Source organism: Staurois parvus, unplaced genomic scaffold (assembly GCF_062004578.1).
Source record: "Staurois parvus isolate SC_StPar_1 unplaced genomic scaffold, SC_StPar_1.0 ptg000251l, whole genome shotgun sequence".
Classification (NCBI taxonomy): Eukaryota; Metazoa; Chordata; class Amphibia; order Anura; family Ranidae; genus Staurois; species Staurois parvus.
Genome location: NW_028318047.1, coordinates 2,817,471 through 2,845,285, shown reverse-complemented (window position 1 = coordinate 2,845,285; position 27,815 = coordinate 2,817,471). Strand labels below are relative to the sequence as shown.

The 27,815-nt window shown below is 39.9% G+C and overlaps 1 protein-coding gene across 1 annotated transcript in view; it reads left to right on the top strand.

The window, feature by feature from the left end:
• CERKL (CERK like autophagy regulator) overlaps positions 1–27,815 on the top strand; it is a 184,085-nt gene that overhangs the window by 92,695 nt on the left and 63,575 nt on the right. Inside the window, exon 3 of the mRNA XM_089680833.1 lies at positions 19,635–19,766. Coding sequence (XP_089536959.1) covers positions 19,635–19,766 — 132 coding nt within the window. The remainder of the gene's footprint in view (positions 1–19,634; positions 19,767–27,815) is intronic.

The window sequence follows — 27,815 nt, the reverse complement described above, 5'->3', positions numbered from 1 at the left end:
ATTCCCATAACAATCAATCAGCTTCCCAGTTCAGGTTTGAAAATAAAACAAGAATTTGAATAATTGCTATTAGCATTAAAAATAATTTTGTCATATATCAGGTACTTTAGGTTTACATTGATAATGTAACATAAAACTGCAAATCAATCCGAGCAGATACATTTTTAAACAGACGATATTAAATGGATGGGCACAATCAAATTAAGGAGTACATTTAAAAGGCAGCTGTATGGCTACAAAAGAGCTTTGCATATTTATAAAGCACCACAATGTGCGTTGCACCCCAATGGCTTCTGGAGTCCTAAACCAACAGAGCACAGTATAAATGACTGGGAGTAGTGTAAAAAAAAGAAAAGAAAAAAAGCCAGGAGCAGGAACCAGTCACATGACAGACTTAATAGTGCTGTCCGTGTTTTATGAATGGGCTGCAATATCGAGAAATACTGCAGAATATACATTATATTATGGTTAGCGTTATCTGATTTCTGATTTCTTTTTTAAATTGGTTCCTAAGCATTACTACCTAGAATTATTTTTACCAGTGTCGTGGTCTACTAATGTAACAGAATTGCACCTGGTGGTGGGGGGGGCCTTGTAAACAGCATAATAATCTTTAAATCATCAGTACATCCTAATAGGTGACAATGCCAGATTACTCCTGTAGGTGTTAGAATTGTAAAATTACTGATCGTAGCTATTAAACAGTCAGAAGCAATTGAAAATTAAATTTAAAGAGCAACTTTGGGCTTAAAAAAAAAAAAAAGAAATCAGTATCCACAAATACTATAGTTCCTGATTTTTAATAAACAGACACCAGACTAGGGATCTAGCGCTGTCTTCACCAAAGTCAGTTCTTCAGCAGTCTTCAGTTCAACGGTGCTGCCATCCTGGTTGTGGGAAGTTGGCTGTGACTTCCTGCTGTCTTTCTCACAGCCGACCTCCCACTGTGCATGCACAAGACATGCTGCACTGACACATTTGTCACACAGCCTCCTGGCATGTGTGATGTGTCCCAGGAGGGGGCAAAATCCACTCTCCTCGCCTAGGCGAGAAAAGCGGAAGCTGGAGCAGGAACCTGTTAGAAATAGGTACTTGCTCCCAGAGAAAAAATGTTCCAATAATGGCAGAGATGGGGAGGGAGGAGGAGGATGAGAAGAACGTCTTTTTAAAAGTTAAGTGTCGTACTACCACAGTCCCGCTATAAGTGGCTGATCACCGCAATTACTTGTATAAAGAAAAAGTTAAATTACAGCATACACTCAAGGGCCACTTTATTAGGTACACCTGTTCACTTGCTTGGTAACAAATTGCTAACCAGCCAATCACATGGCAGCAACTCAATACATTTAGGCATATAGATGTGGTGAAGATGACTTGCTGACAGGGGCGGACTAACAACTCCTGGGGCCCCCGGGCAATAGGGGATCATGGGGCCCCTGTGTCCTTGCCCAAACTCAAAAAAGCCTATGAAAAATGTACCAGGGGCATCTCATGGGGCCCCCTACTGACCCCAGGCCCTCGGGCAGTGCCCGAGTTTCCAAATGGTCAGTCCGCCGCTGCTTGCTGAAGTTCAAATCAAGCATCAGAATGGAGAAGAAAGGGAATTTGATTGACTTTGAACGTAGTATGGTTGTTGGTGCCAGACGGCTGGTCTGAGTATTTCAAAAACTGATGATCTACTGGGATTTTAATGCACAACCATCTCTAGAAAATGCCTTGTTGATGTCAGAGGAAAATGGGCAGATTGGTCACTGCGACATTCAGATGGTAGAGTCAGAATTTGGTGTAAACAACATTAAAGTATGGATCCATCCTGCATTGTATCAACAGTTCAGGCTGATGATGGTGTAATGGTGTGGGGGAGATTTCCTTGGCACTATCAAGGTGTACCTAGTACAGTGGCTGATGAGTGTATATACCATAGTTTGTGTAACATTCACACAAGCCAACTAATATACACTTATTGGGATTTTCTATCCAAAAATATGTAGCAGAGTACATTTTGGGCTAAATTTATGAAGAAATTAGATTTTCTATAAAAAATTTACTGGATATGTTTTCTCACATAAAGTAAAAAAAGTTTTTTTTTTTAAATGTTTGCTCTGGTGATCAAATACCACCAAAAAAAGCTCTATTTGTGTGAAAAAAAGATAAAAATTTCATTTGGGTACAGCGTTGCATGACCGTGCAACTGTCAGTTAAAGTAGCGCTATGCTGTATAGCAAAACATGGCCTGGTCAGGAAGAAGGTAAAACCTTACGGAGAGCAAGTGGTTATGCTTAAGCCTGGGTTCACACCTGTGCGGTGAGGCATATCGCATGTGATTCGCACAGGAACCTCACCGCATTCCTGTGCAAATCACATGCGAATTCTGTGCGGTGCGATTTGAGCCTTACATTTTGTATGGCTCAAATTGCACCGCATCCTCACCAAAAAGGTGCAGGACCCTTTTTTTGGTCAGCACTAGAATCGGATCGCATGGGTATTCACACCGCGTTTTGCTGACCGATTTTGGGGTGTTGTTAACATACACACCCGTAGCGGTTCGCATGAATGGGGTGCGATTGTGATGCAGTGTGGAATTTGTACAGAAACAGCTGCGAATACCGCATCTGTGTGAGCCCAGGCTTAATCATTTTAATGTTCTATAAGATGTTAGTAAGCTAACCATTTTCTTTTTGCAACGTTATTACAAAAAAAATTAAGAACTCCCTTTATAGTAATTGCTCAGTACCATAGATTTAGAAGGACATAATAAGTTCCAAGTACACTAAGAAATACATGTTTCTAGTGTCTTGATTATTGTAAATTCAAATCTAAGTATTCAAATCTATGGGCTACTGCATTTTGCACCTCAAATATGCTCATTGTACTTTTGTATTTAATAATCCATATAGAATCCATCCTTTTAAAAATTTTACCTGTTTTTTTTTTTTTGCTCACTGACTTGAGGACTTCAAAGGTTGCCACAGCAACCATTTATGGTATTAATGTTATTCATTAACTAGAGTTGTTTAACATTAACTTTTACAGTTTATCTGGAGTTACCTTGGCAAGCGACAGCCTTAATTTATTAGCTGAGCTCAGATTAAGCCACAGCTCCTTTTTAGAAATTTAAATGATTAATGTATGTGTTTGAAAGTAATATATTTCAAAGAACTCAGATTTTTTTTCTTCTCTTGCATGAACCCATTGCCATTAAAAAGGAGCCCTAAAACTGCACAGATGTGAGTCTGCAAGTAGCGTCTCTGCTACCCTATCAGCTTTTGTTTTCCGAACATCCTGATTAACCCCCACTTTTCATGGATCACTGACTCACAGATAGATCAAGTTTAAACTAGCACATATTAGTACGTTTGTTACTATGAGAGGAACAGTTGGTCATTCTTTATCCCTCTGCTGCTTCTCTACAGTGCTGAAAGCTGAAGAGAAAGTAATAGAATATGAATTGCCACTTCACAATGGGATTTAAATATTATACTCCAGTTAGTGCTCAATCGGACATAATGGTCTTAGAAAATGTGAACAATATAACATCAGTGTACTTTGCGCTCGTACAAAGTTGGTTCGGTGACTATATACAATTTATTTTACAGGCCACAGATAAAGGCCTAGAATCACTTACTGCTATTTAAATAAGAATAACTACTCAGCATGTGTTTTTTTTTTAACCTGACATGTTTCCAAGTTGGGGGATAAAAAATATATATATATATATATATATATATATATATATATATATAATATAAAATCCCTCTATAAATATTTTATTTTTTAATTTTTGTTCTAAAACATGCATAAATTGCTTCTTTTTTATTGTGGTTATTGTCCATTATAATTGGTGAAAGCAATGGAAAAAAGAGAAAAAAATAACGTGACTCTGATTTATTTGTTGTTTGTGTTTTTAAAATTGAGTCAACAGTATGAAAATCATTTTATTTTTTTAATTTAGTTTTATTTTTTTATTTAATCTTTTTATTTATTTAGAGAAAGTGAATTGTTATGCTTTTAACTCTTTGGATATGATGAATGTTAGCTTTGCCTGTTCATCTTTAGGGTTAATGGTTGGCCTGTCTTGATTGGTTAACACTGACATGATCACTCTTACAGGATGGGTAACAGGCACCTGTTTCCCGGGTGTGCGCCTTGTTTTGATCACAAGTCTGTTGGGGAGAATTGAGGTCTGCAGTGGGCAGAAGCTTTTTTCTGTTTTCCTCATGCAGGATATTGCCTTTCCCGTATGGAAACTGTTGGTGGTAAGGGTTCAGCTGGTCCAGACTGTCTAATCGTGAAGGCCTAGTCAGCACATGTCATGATTCTCTCTGTAGTGAACTGCTCTGTGTTTTAGATATAGGGATTATCTGCTGGCTCTAAATAGATGCTGTGAAAATGCCACTATGATAATATATTTATTCTGTATTTATACGGGCATACCATATTTTATAGTTCTACAGATTAATTTTTTTACAAGTTATTCTATTTTAAAATGAATATTATCCCAGTTGGATCCTTACCTACAGTGCCTCATACTCCTTGAAATGTTCCACATTTTGTCATGTTACAATCAAAAACGTAAATGTATTTTACCTCCAGGTAATTGGACATTAACAAATAGCAAAACTTAACACCACACAATATAACTCTTCCAGTTCCCAGCATTGTCTCAGTTTTTTGCTAGTGTCTGTAGGTGATGGACCTTTCTGTCTAGTGAGAGAGCCTTTTTGCTTTGATGCACAAATTTCTATTTAAATGGTCTTTCTCTGCCAAGTCTTAATGCTCTATAGCAGTGACAGATTTCTGGATTGTCACTACAGATGCTTAATATCCCAGAGGGACAGTACATGGATCCTGTAAGAGCAGGAGCAGCCTCTAAACTGCTTTTGGCAATGGATTCTGCATGTAACACTCACTTCAGTAGGTGATTGCATCTGTGAGTTAGCTGGTGGGGTGCATTACAAGGCCGTGGTCTGGTGCGGCAGAGCCCATACACTGAAGACCCTATTGGATATGCCTATGCTAGAAGGTGAAGATTGAGCCAGTTTAATGGCTCTGCTCTATGTTCATGTAAGTTCCCCTTTTGTGGTGGTCCCCTGGTGCTGTCTCCTTGCTTTTTGACTCTTGAGACTGGAGGGTTTTTTTTTCCACCACACCTATGGAGAAGCAAGTCCTGGCTGTCTGGCGCCACTAGAAGGCACTGTGGGCATACATGTACAGATAGTACAGAATGCATGCCATTTTGGAATTGGTCCCTTTTCTACTGGAACTGCAGTCGAATAGGACACACGTTGCAGAATTTTCTCCACTGCTCAGGGTGGGATGAGACTGGGAACCCCAAAACCAGGTGGTAGGACACTGTAAGGCTATTATACTTCTTGGTGCTTCCACTGGACTGTTAAGTTTTGTGCCCCTTTGTGGACCTAGCAAACTTGCTGGATCTGGCAATAGGCGGACCAGGGGGATTAGACTTCCTTATTTCAGGAGACAGTCTTTGCTCCACAGATTTATTTATGGTGTAGCAAAGTGGCTCTGGCTCTCAGTCAACATCCAGTTTCTCACTAACTCCTTTAGGAGCTCCTTCATCAGGGATCTTTGTATCCAAGGACAAATTCTCAGCTACATTCATCACTGTGTTTGATTTGCTGGCAGATATCCATAAGGATTTGCAGAAAGATGATCTTAAAGTGATACTAAAGCTTTTTTTTTAAAAAAAAAAAATCAAACATGTTATACTTACCGTCTCTGTGCAGTAGAATTCCTCAAAGTAGCCCCAATCCTCTTTTTTTTCTGGTCCCGCTCTGGCACTCTTGGCTACTCCCTGTCAAGCAGTGCCCCTAGAGAAAGCCACTTTCCCTGGGGGCACTGCTGCCTGCTTGCTCCTAAGCTGCTGCTCTATGCATCCATAAGATACATAGAGCCGCAGCTCGGTCCCGCCCCCACTCTCTCCTCACGGGCTGTGATTGAAAGTAGTGGGACACCAGTGGGCTCCCGCTTATGTCTCAGCCAATGAGTAGGGATATAATAATAATAATGAGGTGGGAGAGTTCTCATACAGCCATGAACATTGCTGGATCGGAGGGGGCTCAGGTAAGGATTGAGGGGGCCTGGGGGGGAGGAGCCCTGGAGGAAACTGACTCCTCTGAGGCAAATTCTCTGAAGAAAACTGTATGAACTCCCAACACCGGGTAAACCCCAGATAACAAAATTAAACATAAAAAATAATTAATTTTTGTAAAACTATAAACTCATCCATATGGCACATAATCCCCAGTCGCTAAGATATTACTTCCTCCCCTGGAAGCCAAAAATTAAACCGTTGCTCAGCATCCAAATTTGATCAAAAGTCCTTAAACTTATGTTATTAATATATCTGGTAAGTTCTTATTTCTTGATTTTCACCATGGATCTCTAAATGCTCAGTTCTTATATCTTCAAGGCGATGTCATCCTCTTCCTCTTTACCCCTCAAAAAAAATATTAAATAAACCGCACATAGTGCATTATCTCTTTTTCATATAATAAATCAAACTAAATTATATTCACATGGTAGTGCTCAAAAAGTGCCAACGTTTCACCACATGCCACTGTATTATATCCATAATTCTTAGTCTTACCCTCTTTTCAAAAATTGTTTGCTTTGTAAAGTGGATTCCTCCTTAGACGTTCCTCCTCATATGTGATAAATGACCCTCCAGAAAAATGAAGTTCATATAGCGTAGTATTTTTAATAAATAAATGTCATATAGTGCCACTCTGTGCAACCAAAACCCAAATCAGTGACCACCAGTCCGTGTGAAACAACAAGGTGACCCACCACCTCATGGCTCATACACCTTACCAAAACTGCTTATAAATACTGTAAAGACTTGGATATATATACTCTCTGTGAGAATTCAGACCACCATCACTCTTGTTAATTCCATCTCAAATGTCGGTATGTAAACCAAAGCACAATAGACAACCATCGCGTAGCAAACCAAACAATTGAATTTAATAAATGTAAAAAGCGCTTACAAACAAAACATTCACATCAGTGTTAGTATAAAGTCCCTCTCATGGACCTCAACCAAGATGGCCACCACTGAACTTTCAGTTAGCGTCTCACGTCACTTACTGATGTGTTTCGTCATTATAACTGTCAAATGATGTCAAAGACTATGGGGAGGGAGGGGGGAGGACAAGTTCTGCTTCCAATTGCCTAGGCGATCGCAGCAGAAGTGGGAGTGGGTATCTGTCAATTTCAAGTAACCGCTCCTGAAAGGTGCCAATTCTTACCGGGGAGTGGGGGGACTAGTCCTTAAAGCGGAAATTCCCCTTTTGGGTGGAGCTCTGCTTTAAGTAAGAGCCTTAATGTTCCAGAGGACCCTGTGGATAACAATTTAGGTTTTTTTTTTTGAGGCACCCTTGGGTTTGTCAGACGACAGTATGGGTAAAGTGTGTGGTGACAGAACCTGGAACCTTTTGGTCCAGTAGCTTAGAAGATTCCTTCTGGTAACTCTTTCACCTGGTGCTTATGTCAGTGTACATGAGGTGAATGTAGTGGCTTACGTGCTGAAAGACTGAGTTTCCCTGCCAGAAACAGCTGAACTGCATGCCTTTCAAGGGTAAATGTCTCTTTGGCAATACTATAGATATGTTTATTCTGAAGATCATAGGAGGAAAGAGCACTGTTTTCTAAAGAAGTGTCTGAAGCCTAAGGTGCAGAAACTGCCTTTTTCTGAAACCAGGATAGGGATTTTATCATTTTTCCAGAACTCGCATTTTTCCAGAACAGCTGAAAACTTTATTTCGGAAATACCCCTGGAGCCCCAAGTCTACCAAGCTGGGTATCTTTCCTCCTCGCTTCATGTCATCAAGTGCCCCCTGCAACCGACAAAAGTGCAGCCTTGTTTGCTGCACTGGATCAGTTTCACTCTTAGGGGGCCATTGCCTCTGTTTCAAAACAAGAAAGGGGTTCATTGTTACTATTCCAAACTGTTCACAGTGCCCAAGAAAAATGGCAACCTGCCACCCATTCAGGACCTTACGCGAATAAGGTCCGGTAATGTGTTTGGACTCCCCTGTGTCAACAACTAGTGGCTGCAGGGGAAAGGAGGGACTACCAACAACAGATGGGCCATAGTAATCCTTTGTATGACGTCTCCACTCCCAGGCATTGCCAGCAGGTGTAAAGTGCTCTCTCCTCTCCCCTGAAGCTTGCGCTGGCTAACACAGAGGAGATTATATGACCAGACTGGAGCATCCCTGGAATAAATAAGTATACATGTCTTTTTTCACAGGTTTGTCAAAATACGTGTTAGGAGGGGGGAAGGAGCATTTCTAAGATTAGTTAGCATTTAGCTGGAATTCTACTTGAACGATATGTCAATCATTAGTTCTGATTATTATGCCTTTTTATCCCCATTTAGTGTTGGATGAGGTATGTACCTGTACTCACTGGTTACTGTCCGTGGATGCCACCAGTGGTACATTTTGAAAGGGCTTTTTACTCTGACAGTCATTTGTGTACAATATAATGGTGATGTCCCATTCATAATTCTAGCGCACAGTTGTGCTCAAAAGTTTGCATACCTTGGCAGAAATTGTGAAATTTTGGCATTGATATTGAAAATATGACTGATCATGCCAAAAACTGCTCTTTTATTGAAGGATGATGATCACATGAAGCCATTTATTATCAAATAGTTGTTTGGCTCCTTTTTAAATCATAATGATAACAGAAATCACCCAAATGGCCATGATCAAAAGTTTACATACCCTGGAATGTATGGCCTTGGTACAGACACACAAGGTGACACATATGGGTTAAAATACCAATTAGAGGTTAATGTCTCACATCTGTTTCTTTTTAAATTGCAATTAGTGTCAGTTTATAAATAGTCAATGAGTTTGTTAGCTCATACGTGGAAGCACTGACTAGGCTAGATACTGAACCATGGGGATCAGAAAAGAACTGTCAGAAGTCCTGCGTAACAAGGTAATGGAACTTTATAAAGATGGAAAAGGACATAAAAAGATGTCCAAAGCCTTGAATATGCCAATCAGTACTGTTAAATCACCTATTAAGAAGTGGAAAGTTCGGGGATATCTTGATACCAAGTAAAAACCCACAGGCAACCTCAAAAGAAATACAGGCTGCTCTGGAAAAAGATGGTGTGTCCGCCCTCCTCTCTCCCCTCCACCCACCGGCACTCACCATATCAGCCCTGAGCCCGCAGATGATTAAGCGGAATCTGGAATACATGATGGGAGCGCGGGGGGGTGCACGTTTCCAGGGGCTGTGGAAGAAATCGGGCGGCAGCGCAGGAATCTGCCTGTCAGTTTTAGACACAATCCCAGTCGCTTCAGCCACTGGATTATTTGTACCCCCCCCCCCCTGCTGTCAGGTCAGTTCTGGCAGCGAAAGGGTTAATAGGACCAATCTTGCAGCCTCAGTCTGGGCTCCCACTTATTATAGGTGGGTTATTATATCTATCTACTCATCTTGCCTATAAGTCCTCCTCCTTGTTTTTCCCTCCTTTTTTTATCACACATCCTTTTGTTTTTTCTGGGAAAGAAGATGTTGAATGTCCCCCCTCTGTTGTGCTCATGGATTCAATGATCAGAGTCTCCACTGCTCTTGGTATAGGCGATAACTTGTGTCAGAAATCTGCTAATTGTCTGTAACACCAAGAATTCATTGGGAACTGCCCCATATGTTGTCCTAAGGAAGCTGGGGGACTTACCTGGGGAGCAAATTTACCATCGTTAATAATTTTTCTCTAAGATTTAAAGAGAGTAACTTCCTCTCCCATTTGAACAAATGGAAGTCCCCTATAAGCATCAGTGGAGATGTTGCTGGAACTAGGACACTATCCGAGTTGAGTCTAGACAGACCTTATAGTGCACTTGGAATCCATGGTGCCCTTGCCAGGTTACAACCTGCTATTGTTTTCTGTAAATCTATTATCTACATTTATCAGTTGTATTATAATGGAAATTCGAAATGCATACTAAGGCCATCATTTTATATTAAAGGTTACTATCAGGAAGTCCTAGGCCACCGTCTGCCTTTTGTTTGCGCAATAACATATAGGATAATCTAGGTTTCCTGCCAGACATACATGGCGATCATTCTCCAAACAGTGGATTGGGTCAGTATATAAAAAGTATATAATACTAATAATCTGGGGGAGGACATTCATTTTAATTACATTTATGTTGCCCAACTCTATTAATGAAGGTTTTCACCAATTGCGGAGATCCTTTCCTATCTCATGGAGTAAAATCTCATATTTATGTGAGTACAGAAGATGGGAGTCTGGAGAAATGTGAGTGCCAAAGTAGGAGAGGGAACCTTCCCTCCATATAAAGGGAAAGTTTGAGGGGAGGTTTATTGGTAGGATTTCAGACTTGTAATTTATTTGAAAAGTAAAAAGACAGACAAATCAATGTAATTCAGCCTTTGGTACTGGAAAACTGATGTTTGGATAGGAAATATAAAACAAGACATCATTGACATAAGCACATAGCTTATGCTTCCTGGAGCTAACTTGGATTTCCATGACATCTGAATTTTGCCATATTTTCCTGAGGAGGGATAGTAAAACCAGGGTTAACAGTAAGGGAAAGTACACCCTTGCTTGATGCATTTATAGATAGAAAAGAAATGACAAAACATGACCCTATTAACCTGCTCCCTCGCTAATGGATTGTGGTCTAACGAGAGAATTCATCCCAATATTTGGTTGCCAAACTCATATTACTCAAAGTTTCCCTGCTGAACCAGCCAAATTTTGACCCATCCATGATTGGCTTTAGTCCTACAGTAATATCTTAAAATGTTTCTTTGCACGAAAGGAAAAAGAAGTCCTTCCAGATGAGGTATCCCATGGTCAGGTCAGGTGGTAGAATACAATTTACCTCCTAAATTAATAATCTCTCTTTAAAACTAATAAATTGTTTCAGAGTATTTGAAAGAAGTGCAGTGTATTAACATTGGGATCGTAAAGATTAACCAGAGTGTAGGTATGATGCTGTATAGAACCCTTGAAGAAATTAAACCTACCATCAGAATCAAGAAGCTGTTATTGCAAAACAAAGGAACATGATTTGTGAATAGCAGTACCTTACCCCCTAGCTTTGGACAGTGGTGATGGACAGAGAAACCATTGATCAAATATTAGATGAGGTACCTTAGGGGTAGAATCAGCCGTACAGTGAGTCTTCTGGATCATGACTATTTGTGGTGTCATACGGGGAAGCTCTTGCCAAAGCCTGCTCATTTTAGATCACGAACAGAGGCCACACACATTGTATGAGAGGATTTTCAATTTAGATGCCATAATGTAGCAGAAAAAGGAGTCCAACTACTATACCAGTGGTCTACAAACTGTGGCCCGGGGGCTGGATGCGGTCCTTTGCTTGCCTTTGTTCGGCTCTTGAGGCATAATTTCTGCCACTGACATGAACAATGTGGCACCACTATTCCCCTGACACCAATGATGTGGCACTATTCCTACCACTGACATCAGTGGTGGGACCGTATTCCTCCCACTGACACCAACAATGGGTCCCTTTTTTTTCCACTGACACCATCGATGGGGCACTATTTCCTCCCCAATACCAAAGATGGGGCATTGTTTACTCCCACTGGTCACAGTCCAGCCCCCCTAAAGTCTAAAGAACAGTAAACTGGACCTTTATTTAGAAAGTTTGGAGACTCCTGTTCTATACAACACAAAGGACTCACCCAGGCAACTGTCACCTGAGAAACCCATTTGGACTGCATCTGGTAAGTAGGTGAATAATAGTGAGCCTTCGTCATGAAATTCAAAAGAATCACAATAATTATAATTAACCATAACCAAAAACAAATATCAAGCTCATCTGCACACCGAAGGATGGATAAACTAAAGAAAAGGAGAGGACTGGTAAGCTTAACTGAGGCACCATACTAGATCTCCCCTATTCTCTGCTAAATGCAGTAAAGTCCCTGTGAAGTGTGGACAATCCTTAGTGGGGGAAGTGAGTGATCTAACCAGGTAGAGGCAGCGCTATCTTCCCTGGGCCTATATGAAAATGGTATTGAAGAAAAAGAGAAAGGTTAGTGAGAACACAGCATATTGACATGGTGGACCATCTGCTGAGGTAAGCAAAGACATCAGGCAATGCAAAAGGTAAGTGTCTCCAGCAAAAGATAAGTGTGAGCTGCCAAATGCATCCACACACTGAGGAGCCCAGTACAATGAAGTAATTAGCTGAAAAAATATGTAGGGTGCCTATCAGCAATGGCAGCAGGATAAGATAATCCTGCTACCAAGGAGCCCATGTGCATTACCAGTCACCATGGTCATGATTCCTGTCGCTGATTCTCCTGAGTGGTGCTGGGGGCAGTGCATTGTCATCTGTGTGAGCAGGGCTGCTGGGCTGTACTGTGCGCCAGATCTCTTACTGTTGTGACATGTGAAATAGAATCCATCGAACTCCAATCTGGAAAATCCGTAGGAGGTAGATCAAGTTATTCCAAGAAAGTCGGCAGGTTATCTCACAGAGGCGCTGTTTTCACTTTTTGAGATGTGAGACAGAATTTGAAGCCCCAGCAGTAATCTACTTCCTGTTGGTGAAGAACCTCCAGTAAATGGTGTCCACCTCATAAGAGTCTGCCTGGATAAGTTGGGAAACAAAGAGAGCTGTGCACCATCAAAGTCAGTGCATGATTTTCCCTTCATGGTAGCTATGATGACTTATTTTATGGATTATTTGTGGATCTTGCGACCCAAGAAATGAAAAATGCAAAGAGAGAGATTTCTTTGTATCCTGTCAACTGCCAGCCTCTGAAACCTTGTGAGAATGCAAGCACACAATATCAAAATGAAACCCTGGACTGGGTGGAAGGAGTTGCTGATATGACATGTCCAGTATAATAGGAAGTGACAAAGCTAAGACATCTTATCAGCTGAACAAGTTTAGAGATTTTTTTTTTTTTAATGAGAAATAAAACCCACTCTCATTGCATTCCATTTACCCTTCCCTTCTTTTTTTGCATAGCTAATATTTTTCAACACATGCAATACTTTACCTCTTGTTTAGGGTGAAATTCCTGGTATTTAACAGGTCTGAATATTTAAAATATGACCATTTTATTATTAAACTGAGTGAGGCTTGTCATTTTATATCATTAGCACTTACTCTTAAAATGTGTGACTGTTTTATTTAGGTAATCAGGCACAAGTAAAAGAAAAATGGGTTGGTGTGTAATTTCTACGCTACCGAAGACTAAACTGTTCCAGTCTTATTTAGGCCTAAACTCCTAATAGGTAACAGTTTTAACTATTTAACTTTGACCATTTTAAGGTATTTGGAACCTCAGCTGAATGTATGGATTGTGTGAAGAATAATAGAAGTCATTTTACAATCACTCCTTGCACTGGCAGATGGTGTTGTCATATTTGTTGCGATGTGGTTTTAAATACTGTTTATTACCCAAATACAGTGCCTTGAAAAAGTATTCATACCCCTTGAAATTTTCCACATTTGTTCATGTTACATCCAAAAATATAAATGTATTTTTATTGGTATTTTATGTGATAGACCAATACAAAGTGGCACATAATTGTGAAATGGAAGGAAAATGATAAATGGTTTTCAACATTTTTTACAAATAAATATCTGAAAAGTGTGGGGTGCATTTGTATTTAGCCCCCTTTACTCTGATACCCCTAACTAAAATATAGTGGAGCCAATTGTCTTCAGAAGTCACCTAATTGGTAAACAGAGTCTACCTGTGTATAATTTAATCTCAGTATAAATACATCTGTTTTGTGAAGCCCTCAGAGGTTTGTTAGAGAACATTAGTGAACAAACAGCATCATGAAGGCCAAGGAACACACCAGACAGGTCAGGGATAAAGTTGTGGAGAAGTTTAAAGCAGGTTTAGGTTATAAAAAATATCCCAAGCTTTGAACATCTCACAAAGCACTGTTCTATCCATCATCCAAAAATGGAAAGAGTATGGCTCAACTTCAAACCTACCAAGACATGGGTGTTCACCTAAACTGACAGGCCGGGCATGGAGAGCATTAATCAGAGAAGCAGCCAAGAGGCCCATGGTAACTCTGGAAGAGCTGCAGAGATCCACAGCTCAGGTGGGAGAATCTGTCCACAGGACAACTATTAGTTGTGCTGATAAGACATACTCAAAAAGACTTGCAGCTGTAATTGCAGCGAACGGTGGTTCTACAAAGTATTGACTCAGGGGGGCTGAATACAAATGCACTTTAAAGGCATTCATAAAGGGAGCACAGCACAGAATAAATGCTAGGCACTTGAGGTTAGTGTTTAGGTAAATATTATTTTAAAGGAACCATGAGATTTTGCAATGAACCTTATGAGCTAGCAAGCTTAAACATTTTTGTTTCATAGAATAGAGAATGGTTAGAAACTTTATCAGGTTCATATTGTTCTGTTTTCCCTACTGTAGGATAGTCATCAGAGCAGAAAGGGGAAGTTAATACTCCCAAATAGGACACAGACAGAAATAAAATGAGAAGCATAGGAGTTTGGCGAGTCCCAGTCTGTTGGGAGAGGTGTTTGGACACTCTTATTTTAAATGTGTTTAGAAATAAAAACCTAACAGAGCTTCTAGACCTTCCCTATTCTACCTAAAGAAAACTGTTGGGCTGCAGTTCCACTTTAAATCCTTCTAAGTGGTACTTATACTGGTAGAATGAAGATCCAGCATCTCCTGCAACAATGGGTTAACGTATCCATCCACTTCTATAGAAAACGTTTAATGAACACATTGTATAGCCGATTAGAACATTCCCAGAGCTTGTACGGAAACATTATATGCATCTATTGCGTTGGCTTAATGAACAAGAGCTCATCTGGTGTTTCAATTTACGCGATTACTCTGACACTGTAGGTAATAATTTACTGTTTAGAATGATTACCAGCATGATATTTGTTTAATGAAATTTATAAACAAAAACACTTAGAACACTGCAATTATTTGATGAATAAATATGCACATGACAAGCAGCTTTCATTTCGCTTTGACTTTGAAAGAAATCCTGCCAAAGTTAAAAACTGTGCTAAAAAAAATGTGATATTTAATTCTTTGAAAAAAAAAATCCCTGCCCCCCAGATTGCAGCTCTCCACTAAAATATCTAATATTAATTATCAAACCTCTCCAGAGTCTTAAATTAACATCACAACCACTGTTTGGATTTAATGCTAATTTTATTGAAGTTGTTTTGCAAAGCGAAATATATTAAAATTAATAGGGCAAATGACAGTGGGTTGTTAAAATTAATTACGTTGCCATTTTCTTTTCTTTTGGTTGACGAGGCTTGGTCGTAGTAGTGAATTTCCTGTGCACCTGCTCCTGCTGTGGCCTAAGTGATATAGAGTCTGCAAATCCAGAAAATTGTAGTATCAAATCTCCACACCAACTGTGCAGCAGCACTATCATCAAATCCCTGCTGAGAGGTGGTTCCCTTCAAATCCCCGAGGATATTTTCTTTCCCGTTCCCCCTGTTTTTAGCTTGAACTCTGACCCCAGTCTTTCTCTTACATCATGCAGTAAGGTACCGTCGTAATGGTTCATCACTGAGAGGTTGCAGAACATACATACCCATAGGCTCATTAGCAGGTCAAGAATTCACTTGCTCAAGGGCTGGTTGGGTATCAGATTTAAGTTGCTACAAATCTGTTTTTTTATATTGCCATTAAATATTCTAAACTGAGTTGTCATTGTTTCTGTTGTGGCACTTCGGAACTAATGTGGTCACAAATAGCAACAACCAGAGTAGCTTTACGCTATTTGTTTCAAGTTTAAAAGTTTTTTCCTTTTGGAAGTTTGTAGACTTTTAAACAAATATGGAAGGTTCTTTTTATGTGCATAGCAAGCAAAGCCGACATGCTTACATCTTTACACAATGAGGTCAGTTCACCAAAGGTTACTGCATGCTATAACATGGTCACGTGACATATTTGCATAAATTATCACATGTGGTAAGAAAATGTCCAATTCACAAAAAGAGAAAAAAAAATGCGTTATTTAACGCATGTTCGGTAATCTGTTAAGTCCAATTCACAAATGGAACAGAAAGTAAAAAGAGATGCAATATTTACTACCAGGGTTTTACTGGTGGTATCACATGCAATGTTTTTTCAGAGTTGGCCGTTAAGGAAGCCAGCCGCCGGGCCCTTAACAACTGATGACTCAGGTTTCATGACGACAGCCAAATGTAAAAAACAAGAATTGCCGGCAATTTTAAATTAATAAAAAAACGGCATTTTAGATTTTTTTTAAAATGGCATGGGGGTCCTCCCCAAAATTCATACCAGACCCTAATCCGAGCATGCAGCCCGGCAGGTCAGGAAAGGGGGGGAGGCGAGCAAGTGACCCCCTCCTGAACCATGCCAGGCCATATTCCCTCCACATGGGGGGTGCTTTGGGGCAGGGGGGCTCCCCCAAAGCACCTTGTCCTCATGTTGATGTGGGTAGGGGGCTTATCAGAATCTAGAAATCCCCTTTAACAAGGGGGCACCCAGATCCCGCCCCACCATGTGAAGAAGTGTGGAGTGCATGGTACCGCTACTCATTCACCAAAAAAAAGTATAGTGTAAAAAAAAGCACAGTAGGCAGTCTGACAAATCCTTCATTAAAAAAACCAAAAATGAAATAATTGTTCCCTGGTGTAGATCCATCATCAGTCACGATGCCCGCTGACCTGAAAAAAGAAAAAAAAGTCTCCGCTCTCTACACTGGCTCCCGCCTTCTGATAGCTCCGCCAGCCTGACAGTTCTAAAATATCTAAGGGACAGGGGTCACCTGGTGACATCACCTGGGCGAACCCCCCCCTCCGTCCAGGTTGATGACATTACGAGGGGGTGGAGTCACCCAGCCTCACTAAGTGAGGTTCATACATCATTACATGAAAGGCATTCAGTCCTCCAGAAAGGAGCTCCCATGTATGAAAATAAAGGATCAGTGACATCACTGGATCTACTAGAAGACAGGTGGAATTAAAGTGGAATTAAACACTCTATATTTACCTCCTCTCTAATGATCCAAAGACCGTGCAGGGTCCCCTGTCAGTATCTTAAAGTGTTACTAAACCCAGGACCCTGCATTCACTATATCTGGTCTCCTACAGTACACAGGAGATGGAAATGCAGTTATTTTAGTAAATATAAACTGCTAAATACCTTTTCTCATCAGCAGTATATAGCAGTCTTGCAACTTCTATCAGTGTTCAGCTGAGCACTGGTTAAAGCTTTTAGGAGGTGTTTTCTTTTTGCTCTAGAAGGATGCAGAACCCTTGACCTCTGTCTAGACAGTGCTGATTGGCCCTGTGCTGATCACATGCACTCTCCCAAGAAAAAAAAAATCTCTCTAGTAATACACACCAAACTGAGCATGTGCAGAGTGTCTCCACACAGTATGTCTTATCAATAGATAAGAAGGGGGCACTGGAAGAAAGGGAGGATAAGACAGGTCAGAAGCAAACAGTTTTTTACACAATGTGGAGAATTAACCCCTTAGGGTAGACAGTGAGTATATCAAGCATGCTTTACTGCATATACAGACTGATTTTACTGTTGTGGGTTTAGTAACACTTTAAGAACAGTGCACCCAAATGCATATTGCATGTTTTGCTGTGATTTGGAATTGCGGGCAGAATTGCCATAGAAAGGCCAAATCGCCTGACGTGAATACAGTTTGATTTCCATTACCGTGCCTGCAAAAAATACAGTTTGTGTCAAACTTAATTCCTGAACAAAGATGGCTACATCCTTCTAGAGAAAAAGGGCACATCTTGGCATTGACCAGGGAGGGGGTGGCTGGTGGTGAGAAATACTTTTTTATCAAAGATTTTCACATTCTCTAATTAAAAATGTGTGAATCTTCGGTGAAAAGTATTGAAACCTTAGGGTCAATATAGCTACCAGACAATATGCATTTTCAGGAAGGGAGTCAGCAATAGTGGCTCCCATATTTTCTAGGAAATGTTTACTCTAGGTGTCTCTCAAAATGCAAAATGAGCGACGTGATTGCTCAAGGTATGCCTGCAGGGCGGCAATGTGGAAAAGTAGGGGCTACTATTACATGCTGAAGCTGCCTTTTTATAAAATGCTGTGTTTCAATAAAATGCAGTGCGCTTCCCTGAACAAATCAGGCTGTAAACCCATGGATCATGTTTGGTTGTCCTTTTTCAGCCACAGCACAGACAGAAAGGGGTTTATTTACTAAAGCTGGAATGTGCCAAATCAGGCTCACTTCAGTAAAGAAACCAATCGGCTTCCAGGCTTTATTACCAAAGCTTAATTGAATAAGCTGAGGTTAGAAGCTGATTGGTTTCTATGCAGAAGTGAGCCTGATTTTGTATTCTCCAGCTTTAGTAAATAAACCCCAATTGTTTGTTAATGCATCTACCCAATGGACGCTACGAGAAACTGCAGCTTAACAGTATGCAGTGCTTTCCTGAAAAGAGGTTGTACTGGCTATGTGTGGGTGCACTTTAAAAATAGAGCATGCAGTCTGTGACCAGCACCTACTTGGTAGCCCGAGAAGGCAGTGTTTTGTGAAAGAGATGAGTGGGTGTGAAAAAGATAAAAAAAGGCTTTCAGCTGCTAAAAAAAGGTTATCAAGAAGGGTGTTGGTAGCTGCACATAAATATTTTTTCCCTCTTTCTTCAACTCTAAAAATTATACCTATAGCTTATGTGAAAGCCAGACCCGAACTTAGAAGTTCTGTGTATGTACTCATGGCAACCAGGAAATATTTAAAAAGTTGCCAAAGCCAAAAGGATGTAACAAATTGAAGAAATTGGAGAAAGGGCAAGAAAGGTAATTAAATATAACAGAAAATTAGACAACAAACATGTCAATTGTAAGAAAAGTTTTGAAAGTAAAATTATTATATTCTTCTTATTATTATTATACAGGATTCATATAGGTCCAACAGTTTGCGCAGCACTTTACAAAATGAAGAAAAAATTAAAAAAACACACAAAACAAACAATCCTAAATCCCTCAGGTACAATCCCATGTTCCTAAGATAAATTTGTGTCCAAAAAAGGAATTTAGGTGACTTATTATTATTATTATACAGTATTTATAAAGCGCCAATAGTTCGCTCAGCGCTGTACATTACAAAGGGGGACAGAACATGTGACAGAACAATACCAATACAATGCAAAACATGAGGGGATCGAGGGCCCTGCTCTTTCGAGCTTACAATCTAGGAGATTGTAAATCTCCTACTAAATACTTTGGACTGTCTACTTTCCAAAAAAGGGTCATTTTGGGTGTATTTTACATTGGGTGTACCCCTGGAATTTTAAGGCCCCAGGAAATGTGTTAGGCAGTCAGTTTTCAATCATCAAGATTGATCAAATTTAGATCTGTAGACATATAGGCGAGCATGTTGATGCACGTTTTTCAACCCTTTAATCTGTCATTTTTAATTTTTCAATAAAGCATTCATTTTTTTTCGATTGCAATTGCTTTACGAGCATTATGTCTTGCTGTGAGGGTGAAATTGCACTTATTGTGCTTTTTTAGCTGTGAAAGTTTCAGTAGTTAATTGTGTGCCATTGTTTGCAACTCTGCAAATGTACATTTACCTGCTTTTTATTTTTTTAAAGGTTTTCCTAATAGGCCGAAGTCTTTAAAGGTAATCATTAACCCGCACAGCCATAAAGGAGAAGCGGCCAATGTGTATTATCGGCACGTTGCACCTCTTTTCAAGCTTGCTGACATTCAGACCGATGTTACAGGTAAGTTTGTTTCAGTAAATAAATCAACTGAATAGAGACAGAAAACATTGCTAAGCAACCAAGACAAGCTGAACTTTCAGTTAATCCCCACTGGCTTTCAGCTGCAGCTTAAAATACAGTAAATCAGGTTACATAGCCAATATGTTTACATCGTTAGATCTCATGTTTGTTTTATTCAGAGCCATCTTCGCATCAAAATCAAATTGCGAACTCTAAGAAAACAATAGTTGCTTTGCTTAAATTAAAGTGTGTTTGCAAATACTTATGTCCATGAAGCTCAGATTTTTATTCATCAGAGTTCTCAGGTGCGTGCTTTCCAGTAAGTGTATTCATAATATGCTCGTTTTTTCTATTAAATGGACCATGCACAAATAATGAAGGCCATACATGGTACAGATGTCCTTTAGATGCAATGGTTTCTTCTGAATGTGGTCATAACATTTTTACTCCTAAAGTCAAAACAAACGCATGTGAAGGTTTTTCTTTAAAACAATTACATTTCAATATAGTCTTTTAAACATCGTTCAATATTTTGTTCATGTGCATGTGCACAGACATTTAAGGATGGTAGTATTCAGGACAATATGTAGCATCATGATAATGATCTTTAGATCATTAAAACTTCTGCATTGTGTAAATAAAGGTAGCATTCTGTCTGCTTTATATGCAGAGCTACTTTTTAGCTGTACAGACCACTACACAAGTAAAATGAGATTAGACTACCAATAAAAGAGAAGTATGGGATTTCCAAAAAAGAAAAAAATATATACTCTCCTAGGTGGACGCAGCATCGATCTGATGGTGCATCTGTCCCCCGCTTGCTCTGCACTGAGACTTGAGTGATCAAACCACTGATCACTCGGTTCTCCTCTCTGCTCTGAGCAGAGAGCTGTGATTGTTAGCCTTCGGCTCTCTGCTTTACCCCTCCAGTGCTCACTGGAGCTCTGGGCTGCTTGCTGAGAAGCTGTTCCAGCTGCTGGTGCCAGCTACTGGGTGGATCCCAGTCATATGATCAGGATATTATTAGATCCTGGAACGGCTCTGTGGGTTTTAGCCCTCTATCAGCTGAAAACGGGTCATGGGTGTGCAGAACCAACTGCACTCTTGTGATTCATAGGCAGGGGCGGACTGACAACTCATGGGGCCCCCAGGCAATAGGAGGTCATGGGACCCCTGTGTCCTTGCCCAAACTCAAAAAAGCCTATGAAAAAGGTACCAGGGGCATCTCATGGGGCCCGCTACTGACCCCGGGCCCTCGGGCAGTGCCCGAGTTTCCAAATGGTCAGTCCGCCCCTGTTCATAGGAGAAGTACAGCTAAAAAAGGTATGGCTATATCTCTCCTTTAATATTCTCTGCATCCCTGCCCCCCTTACTGAATTTAGCTACATAATTCCAGGGTGTACCAGAAGAGGTAAACAAAATTTTCAAAAAACAGTTTGTCAAAATTTAGGTTAGGTGCACCCTTTATTAACCTTTTCATAGACATAGACCCCCAAGAGCCGCTATGGGAAATATAGCCCTGGTTATAAGACCCTTTGTGCCATATCTAATGGTTTATTTCAAGGATACTAGAAGTCGTATTGGATCATATTTCATAGAAAACCTGCATAACATAGAAGAATAGTAGTCCGATCATTCTGTGTATGTTAAGATTGGATCTTTCAGTTAATCTTTATCTTATTTATATGTACTGCTATGACTGTTGACAGCTCTGTCCTCTGGGATAATGTTGCTCAAAGGAGCTAATGGGGATTCCAAAACAAATATGTTCTGTGCTGTGTGAATGACGTAAGCAGCGGCAGTGTACCTGGAATTCATAAACATCAAAGGCATATGTCACTGCATTAGCATTCTTCTAAAAGTGTTTTCAGCTCCACTGCTGGCCATGTAAGGAGGCTGTATGAGGAAAATGCCATGGTCATGACCATCTGCAGGCATCTTCCTTCTTTTTTACTCTAAGGGTATCTCATTGTGTTTACTGGCTCTAATAAATAATATTGCACTATGCGTTTGCACTTTTTAGTGCCTTACATTAGCACCTCCTATCTAGGTGGTAGGAAGCGAGTTGATCCTCAGCAACGAGACTGCATACTTGTATGGTTCCTAGGCTTTGTACATTTAATTAAAGCAGAACTTCACTCTCTCAATCAACATTGACTATGTTTAATCCTTGTGTTACTAACATTAGTAAATAGATAGGAAAGTATATCATATTTACTTGTTTTAAACTTTCCTTTTTAAATTTCTTCAGTTACTTCCTGGTTTCCAGGCCTAGGCAAATGATGTCATACATCCCAGGAGTCTTGAGGAGGTGAGGAGTGATTTTCTTAGCTAAGAATGCCCTCCTGCCTCCATGTCCACTCTAAGGGCAGATGGATCCCAGGACGTAAATGCTATATTAATCATCTGCCCTTACTCAAGATGGCCAGGGCCAGAAATGCCTAGGGGGTGTTTTTCAAAGTGTTTTCTCAGCAAATGAAAGCATGAAGACATGGATAAATGGGCGAGCTTGTTTTGAATATTAACAATGAATGAACATGGAATCTGGTAGGAGGAGATGTATAACACAATTGTGCTTTACTTTTTAGTGATAAAGTAGTAAAGATAATCTACAGTACTCTTTCATAGGCAATAATTGTGGAACATGAGACATACATGGAATAATAGATGTATGAGCTCAGTAAAGGGGTCTCATCTAATTGATCATTTGAAGTATTTAAAATGAAGTTCCAGCCCCGCCTCCCTCAAAAGAAATTAAAAGTCAGCAGCTACAAATACTGTAGCTATTGCCTTTTTATGTTAGGGCACTTACCTGTCCAGGGCTCCAGCATTGTCCTCACTCTGAGCCAATTCTTCATTCGGCTGTTGGGTGTTGGTGCTGCCATCTTGACTAAAGGAAACCTGCAGTGAAGCCTTGCGGCTTCACAGCCAGTTTCCTACTGCGCATGCGCTAGGCCCGCTGTGCTTTGTGAATGGGCCACAGTCCTCTGGGACCTGTGAAATGTCTCAGAGGGCTGCGGGGGGTGCCAAACCTGTCAAAACTAGGTATCCGCTACCCACTCCCCCCCTAAAGGTACTAAATGTTGGGGGGGGGAGGCAGGAAAGCAGAGCTTCCACTTTTGGGTGGAACTCTTCTTTAAGTCCTAGTTTTGAATTATTTATGGTCTTATCTGCAGTAAAAACATTCTAAAAACAGAGTTTTATTTCCCTGCATTACCCAGTTACATTTAAGCCATCACATGTTCAATGCAGGATTTTGTCTGTTAATGAGATGCACAGAACTTAAAGTGATACTGTTTAATTATCCCTTCTCTTTCAGTATGTGAATAATGTAATTATTTAAATAAAAAAAATCTGAGTATCTTTTTCCTAATTGATATACAGCTGTCACATGACCCAGCTTTTTCCCAGCCTGTCTGCAGGGAAACATCAGCAGGAGGAGCTTCTAGTCCTCTGCTGCTGATCACATGCCCTCCAGCCTGTGTCTTAGAATAACAGGGAGGTAAATCCTCCATCAATAAAGATGTAATATCCTACCCCCATTGTGTTTAGCTGGTTAGTTGGCATGGAGGAGGAGGGAGGGAGTGAGCTGTTATTTACCATTGTATGTATAGTCACATGGGCTGCTCAGATGTGATGAGGAAATGCTCAGGATAGAAATACACTGAAAATGAGCATGTGCAGTAGCTGCCAACACTGCTCTGCAACTGCAACTGCATTAGGGACATGGACAGAATGGAGAGATAGAGAACAGCAGGATCATTATTTTTTTTGCAGAATACATAAAACTTATCCCATAGTAAGTGAGTATGAACAGCATGTAATACAGCATTTACTGATAGTTTTAATGATGTGGATTTTGTGAAACTTTTTTGGCCATACATTTGGCAATTTGATAGAGCAATCGAATGTTCTTTTAGATGTTTTTTCAAAATCAGAAACAATTAAAGACAGAACAGTGTTTTGAGTGCAAGGAGATGGGAGAAAAATTGCCTAAGTGAACCTGATGGAAAAATCAGATTTCTTTTGACCAAATGGATGTAGGCTTTTCCTGTTTTTAATTTCAATAATTTTTATTGAAGTTGTAATAACAAGACAGGTAAATACGGTTCATTTCAAGATATTGCAGTACAGGATAGTAAACAATATTTTCCCCATCAATTGGCTGGGGGGTAATCTTTTCCTGTTTTTAATACGATCTTTCAATAAACTGTATTGAAACTGTCAATTTATTGCCCAGTTTTGACTTTTTAGTCAGCTGAATTCTGGTGTTTGATTAGGTTAGTGAGTGGTAGATTGCTTAGTTTTTTGTGAATATTTATGATCGTATGTGCAATTACTGCTGGCTCAAACAAAGTTGAAATTGTCTGAAAATGGCCACGTGTATGACCAGCTTAAAGCGGTAATAAAGCAAGGCAAAAGGAAGCCCTCCGACGACACGCTGTTACCTCTGACAGGGCTTCCATCTTCACCCGGTCTTCTTTCCGGATTCGAGGGCTCCAAATGTCTGACCAACCGAGCCATGATGACGTCACTCCTGCACATGTGCGTGGGACCCCCGAGCACAGAACAAAGCTCTGAAGGAACGGCACGGCTATGCCATTCCTTCAGAACGCATGCGCCAGGGACATCACCGGCTGCTGCTCATTGGAATATCTCCTAAATGGTGCACGTTTAGGAGATGTGCGTTTTACCTACAGGTAAGTTTTATTATAAGCTTACCTGTAGATAAAAATCACATAAACAAGTTTATTACCACTTTAGCTGTACGTATTTTAGTTGTGTACACGAGTGAGGGGATTGATGAATCATTTTTGTGTGTACTACCTTTTCGATATGACATCTGAAACAAAGGCTTGTTGAACATACACTGCCAAGCACTTTGTGCAACTAAATTGACTACCTGACATAACATCAATGTAAGTTTATTAAAATAGACAATTGTTTATGTTGCTGAAAGCCTGCATCCCTGTAGATCTGAGATTACAACCACATGGTCTATTTTCTTTCACTGTGAGCAAACTGATTAGGCTGGCACTAAGAAGATGGAAAGCTAAGGCACAAAATAGAGTTAAAATATAACTAGAACCCACACTTTTTAAAGCTTTGTATAGAATGGAGAGGGATTAGAACACCTGTCAGTTTTTACTGCTCTCTATGCTCCCGTTAGAGAGATTAACCCTATCTATGTGCCCTGTTTACCATAGTCACCAAAAGTGAAAGTAAAGAAAATCCCAAATTTTGGGTTGTCTCCAGAAAAGTAATAGAGGGGACATCTTCCAATGGGGACACTAGTTGACAGGGGTTATAACTCTTCCTTACTCTATCCAAAATGGAAAAAAAAGTTTTGCCTATAGTTCTAATTTAGGCACTACTAACTACACAGCATCTGCCTTTTATTGTTACGTCTTTAAATACATTGTGAAGCCTACGGTGTTCTCTGCAAAACAGTGCAGTGAACAATCCATTATAGAAGGACTTGATGGGTCATGTGACTCCTCTTCTCCCTGCACTTTTGTTTCACATTCCCTTAAACATGTAAACGTAGTATGGCCGCTGTATAAACGGACGCCAAAGTGTCAGAAAACATTTGCCCAACTATTAGTATTATTAATATTTTATACATGTACATTAAATTACAGGTGCTTTATTATGACTTCAGTTCTGTAATGAATGTATACTGATTTTGACTCCTAGAAAGGTCTATGTATATATATATATAAAAATTGCCAATAAACAATTAGTCTAAGTGGGATGTGGTGTCGGGACTATTACTACCATTACTAGTTGTTTACACACATATTACCCACTTACCCTCCAGAGGATTTACCCCCCCCCCCCTCCTGCCCAGGCTATTTTTTGCATTAGGGCACTGTGTTACTTTAACTGACAATTGCGCGGTCATGCAACATTGCACCCAAATTAAATTTATGTCCTGTTTTCCCACAAATAGAGCTTTCTTTCAGTGGTATTTGATCGCCTGTGCAGAAGTGAAATCATCATGGCTCGGTTGGTCAGACATTTTGAGCTCTCGAATCCGGAAAGAAGACCGGGTGAAGATGGAAGCCCTGTCAGTGGAGGGCTTCCTTTTGCCTTGCTTTATTACCGCTTTAAGCTGGTCATACACGTGGCCATTTTTTTGCGCTATAGATAAAAAAAAATTTTTAAGAAAAAAAACAATTTTATTGACTTTTTGCTATTAAACATGTCCAGTTAAAAAATTTAAAAAATCTAATTTTGTCATACATTTACGCCAAAATGTATTCTGCTACATATATATATATATGTATATGTGATTTTGTGCACCCCTGTAGCAGTATATTTGCTATAGGGCAACGGGAAAGCGGTTAATTATATGTACTTGCATTAAAATGGTTCTAAATGCTCAATTTATTTTTCTTTTTAAATAATAAACACATCATACTTACCTGCTCTGTACAGATGCTTCTGGCCTCACCCCCTTGTGGAGTGCCCCCATAGCAAGCTGCTCGCTCTTGGGGCACCTCTGCGTGCTCACTCCTTTGTGTGTCTATATGACACACAGAGCATGGCTCAGTACCACCCCCCCCCCCCTCCTTCCTTACTGGCTGTGATTGACAGTAGCCAATGGCTCCCACTGCTGTGTATTAGCCAATGAGGAGGGGAAGACCCGGGAGAGCTGCTGCTCTCATGCACATCTTTGGATCTCAGGCTCTGATAAGTATTTGGGGCAGGGAGCTGCACGCTGAATGTTTTTAGAATACATGAAGGTAAACTTTAGGTTGATCATATTTATTTGTGTATGTAGAAAAAAATGAGGTGGTTCAGCACTAGATTTCTAGAGTTGCAAGTTACTGAAATGTAGTCACATCTTAAAGCTGAACTGAACCGTATCTATATCTGAGCATCTCAAACTGAAAAGCGCAGTTTCATTCATTTTTGATTATCAAAGCATACGCACCTATCTATCCATGTCATCATGGTCTATTTTGTTGGGAAATCCCATTGAAAAACACCCCCTAGCATTTCTAGCTGCAACCTTCTTGAGCAAGGGTAAATATTTTGTGTAGTATTTACCTCCTTAAATCCATCTACCCTTAGCTCAGGCACGCAGGCAGAAGGGTGTGCTTAGCTAAAAAAGCCCCTCCAGTTGAAAAACAAAATGTCTCTGGGATGTAATGACATCAGGGCCTAGGCCAGAAACCAGGGAGTAACTGAAGAATTGTAAAAAAGAAAACAAAATGTCAATGACAAGAAAATATAATATTCCTTTGTATCTATTTACTAATGCTAGCAGCATAAGGATTAAAAATAGTTAATGTTGATTCAGAGAGTTTAGTTCCACCTTAGGGACATTTTCACGTCACTGATAATAAACTTTATTCAGGTACTTTATTCAGGTGCTTTTTCTCTATTGTTTTGGTTTGGTTCTTCATATTTCTGCAAGATCATACAGGACTTTTTCAAAAACGACATACAGCCGCATGCCGGTGCATAACTACGAGAGCTCAATCAAAGGTAGAATAGTGTGCACGGACTTCTCAAACTACAGATTATCTAGTACCAGAGTATTTGCTATAGTGGCCAGAAAGTAGGACTGAAACAGCCTGTAAGTAAAATGAATGATATTCATGATAAGAATTTTAAACATAAGATCATTTATAAACCTGGCATAGACTGAAAACTGGGAAAAGCTTTATGCAAATAAACATTTTTTTTTGTATTTCTGGTATTAAGGTTCAAATAAACAATTCTGACAATCTTTTTCTCATAAGACAATAAAAAGTGTAAAACAGAAAATGCATAACTGCCCCAGCCTGTTTGTTTAAAAATACATTTGGATGTCCTATAAATTTGTGTGGTTTGGTTTGGTTAACTTATTCTTTTGAATCTTCTTGTTTAATGCTTTGTTACTTGTGTGATGCTTTTGAATTTGCTGGTTTATTGCTTTGTTAGTTTTTTTTGCCACACATCAAATGTTATTCAAGTGACCTTATCACTGTGACAAGTTTCTTTGCTGATTGTGACACCTGCTGGCCACTACAAGCAGATGCCCGACATGAAAGTCCT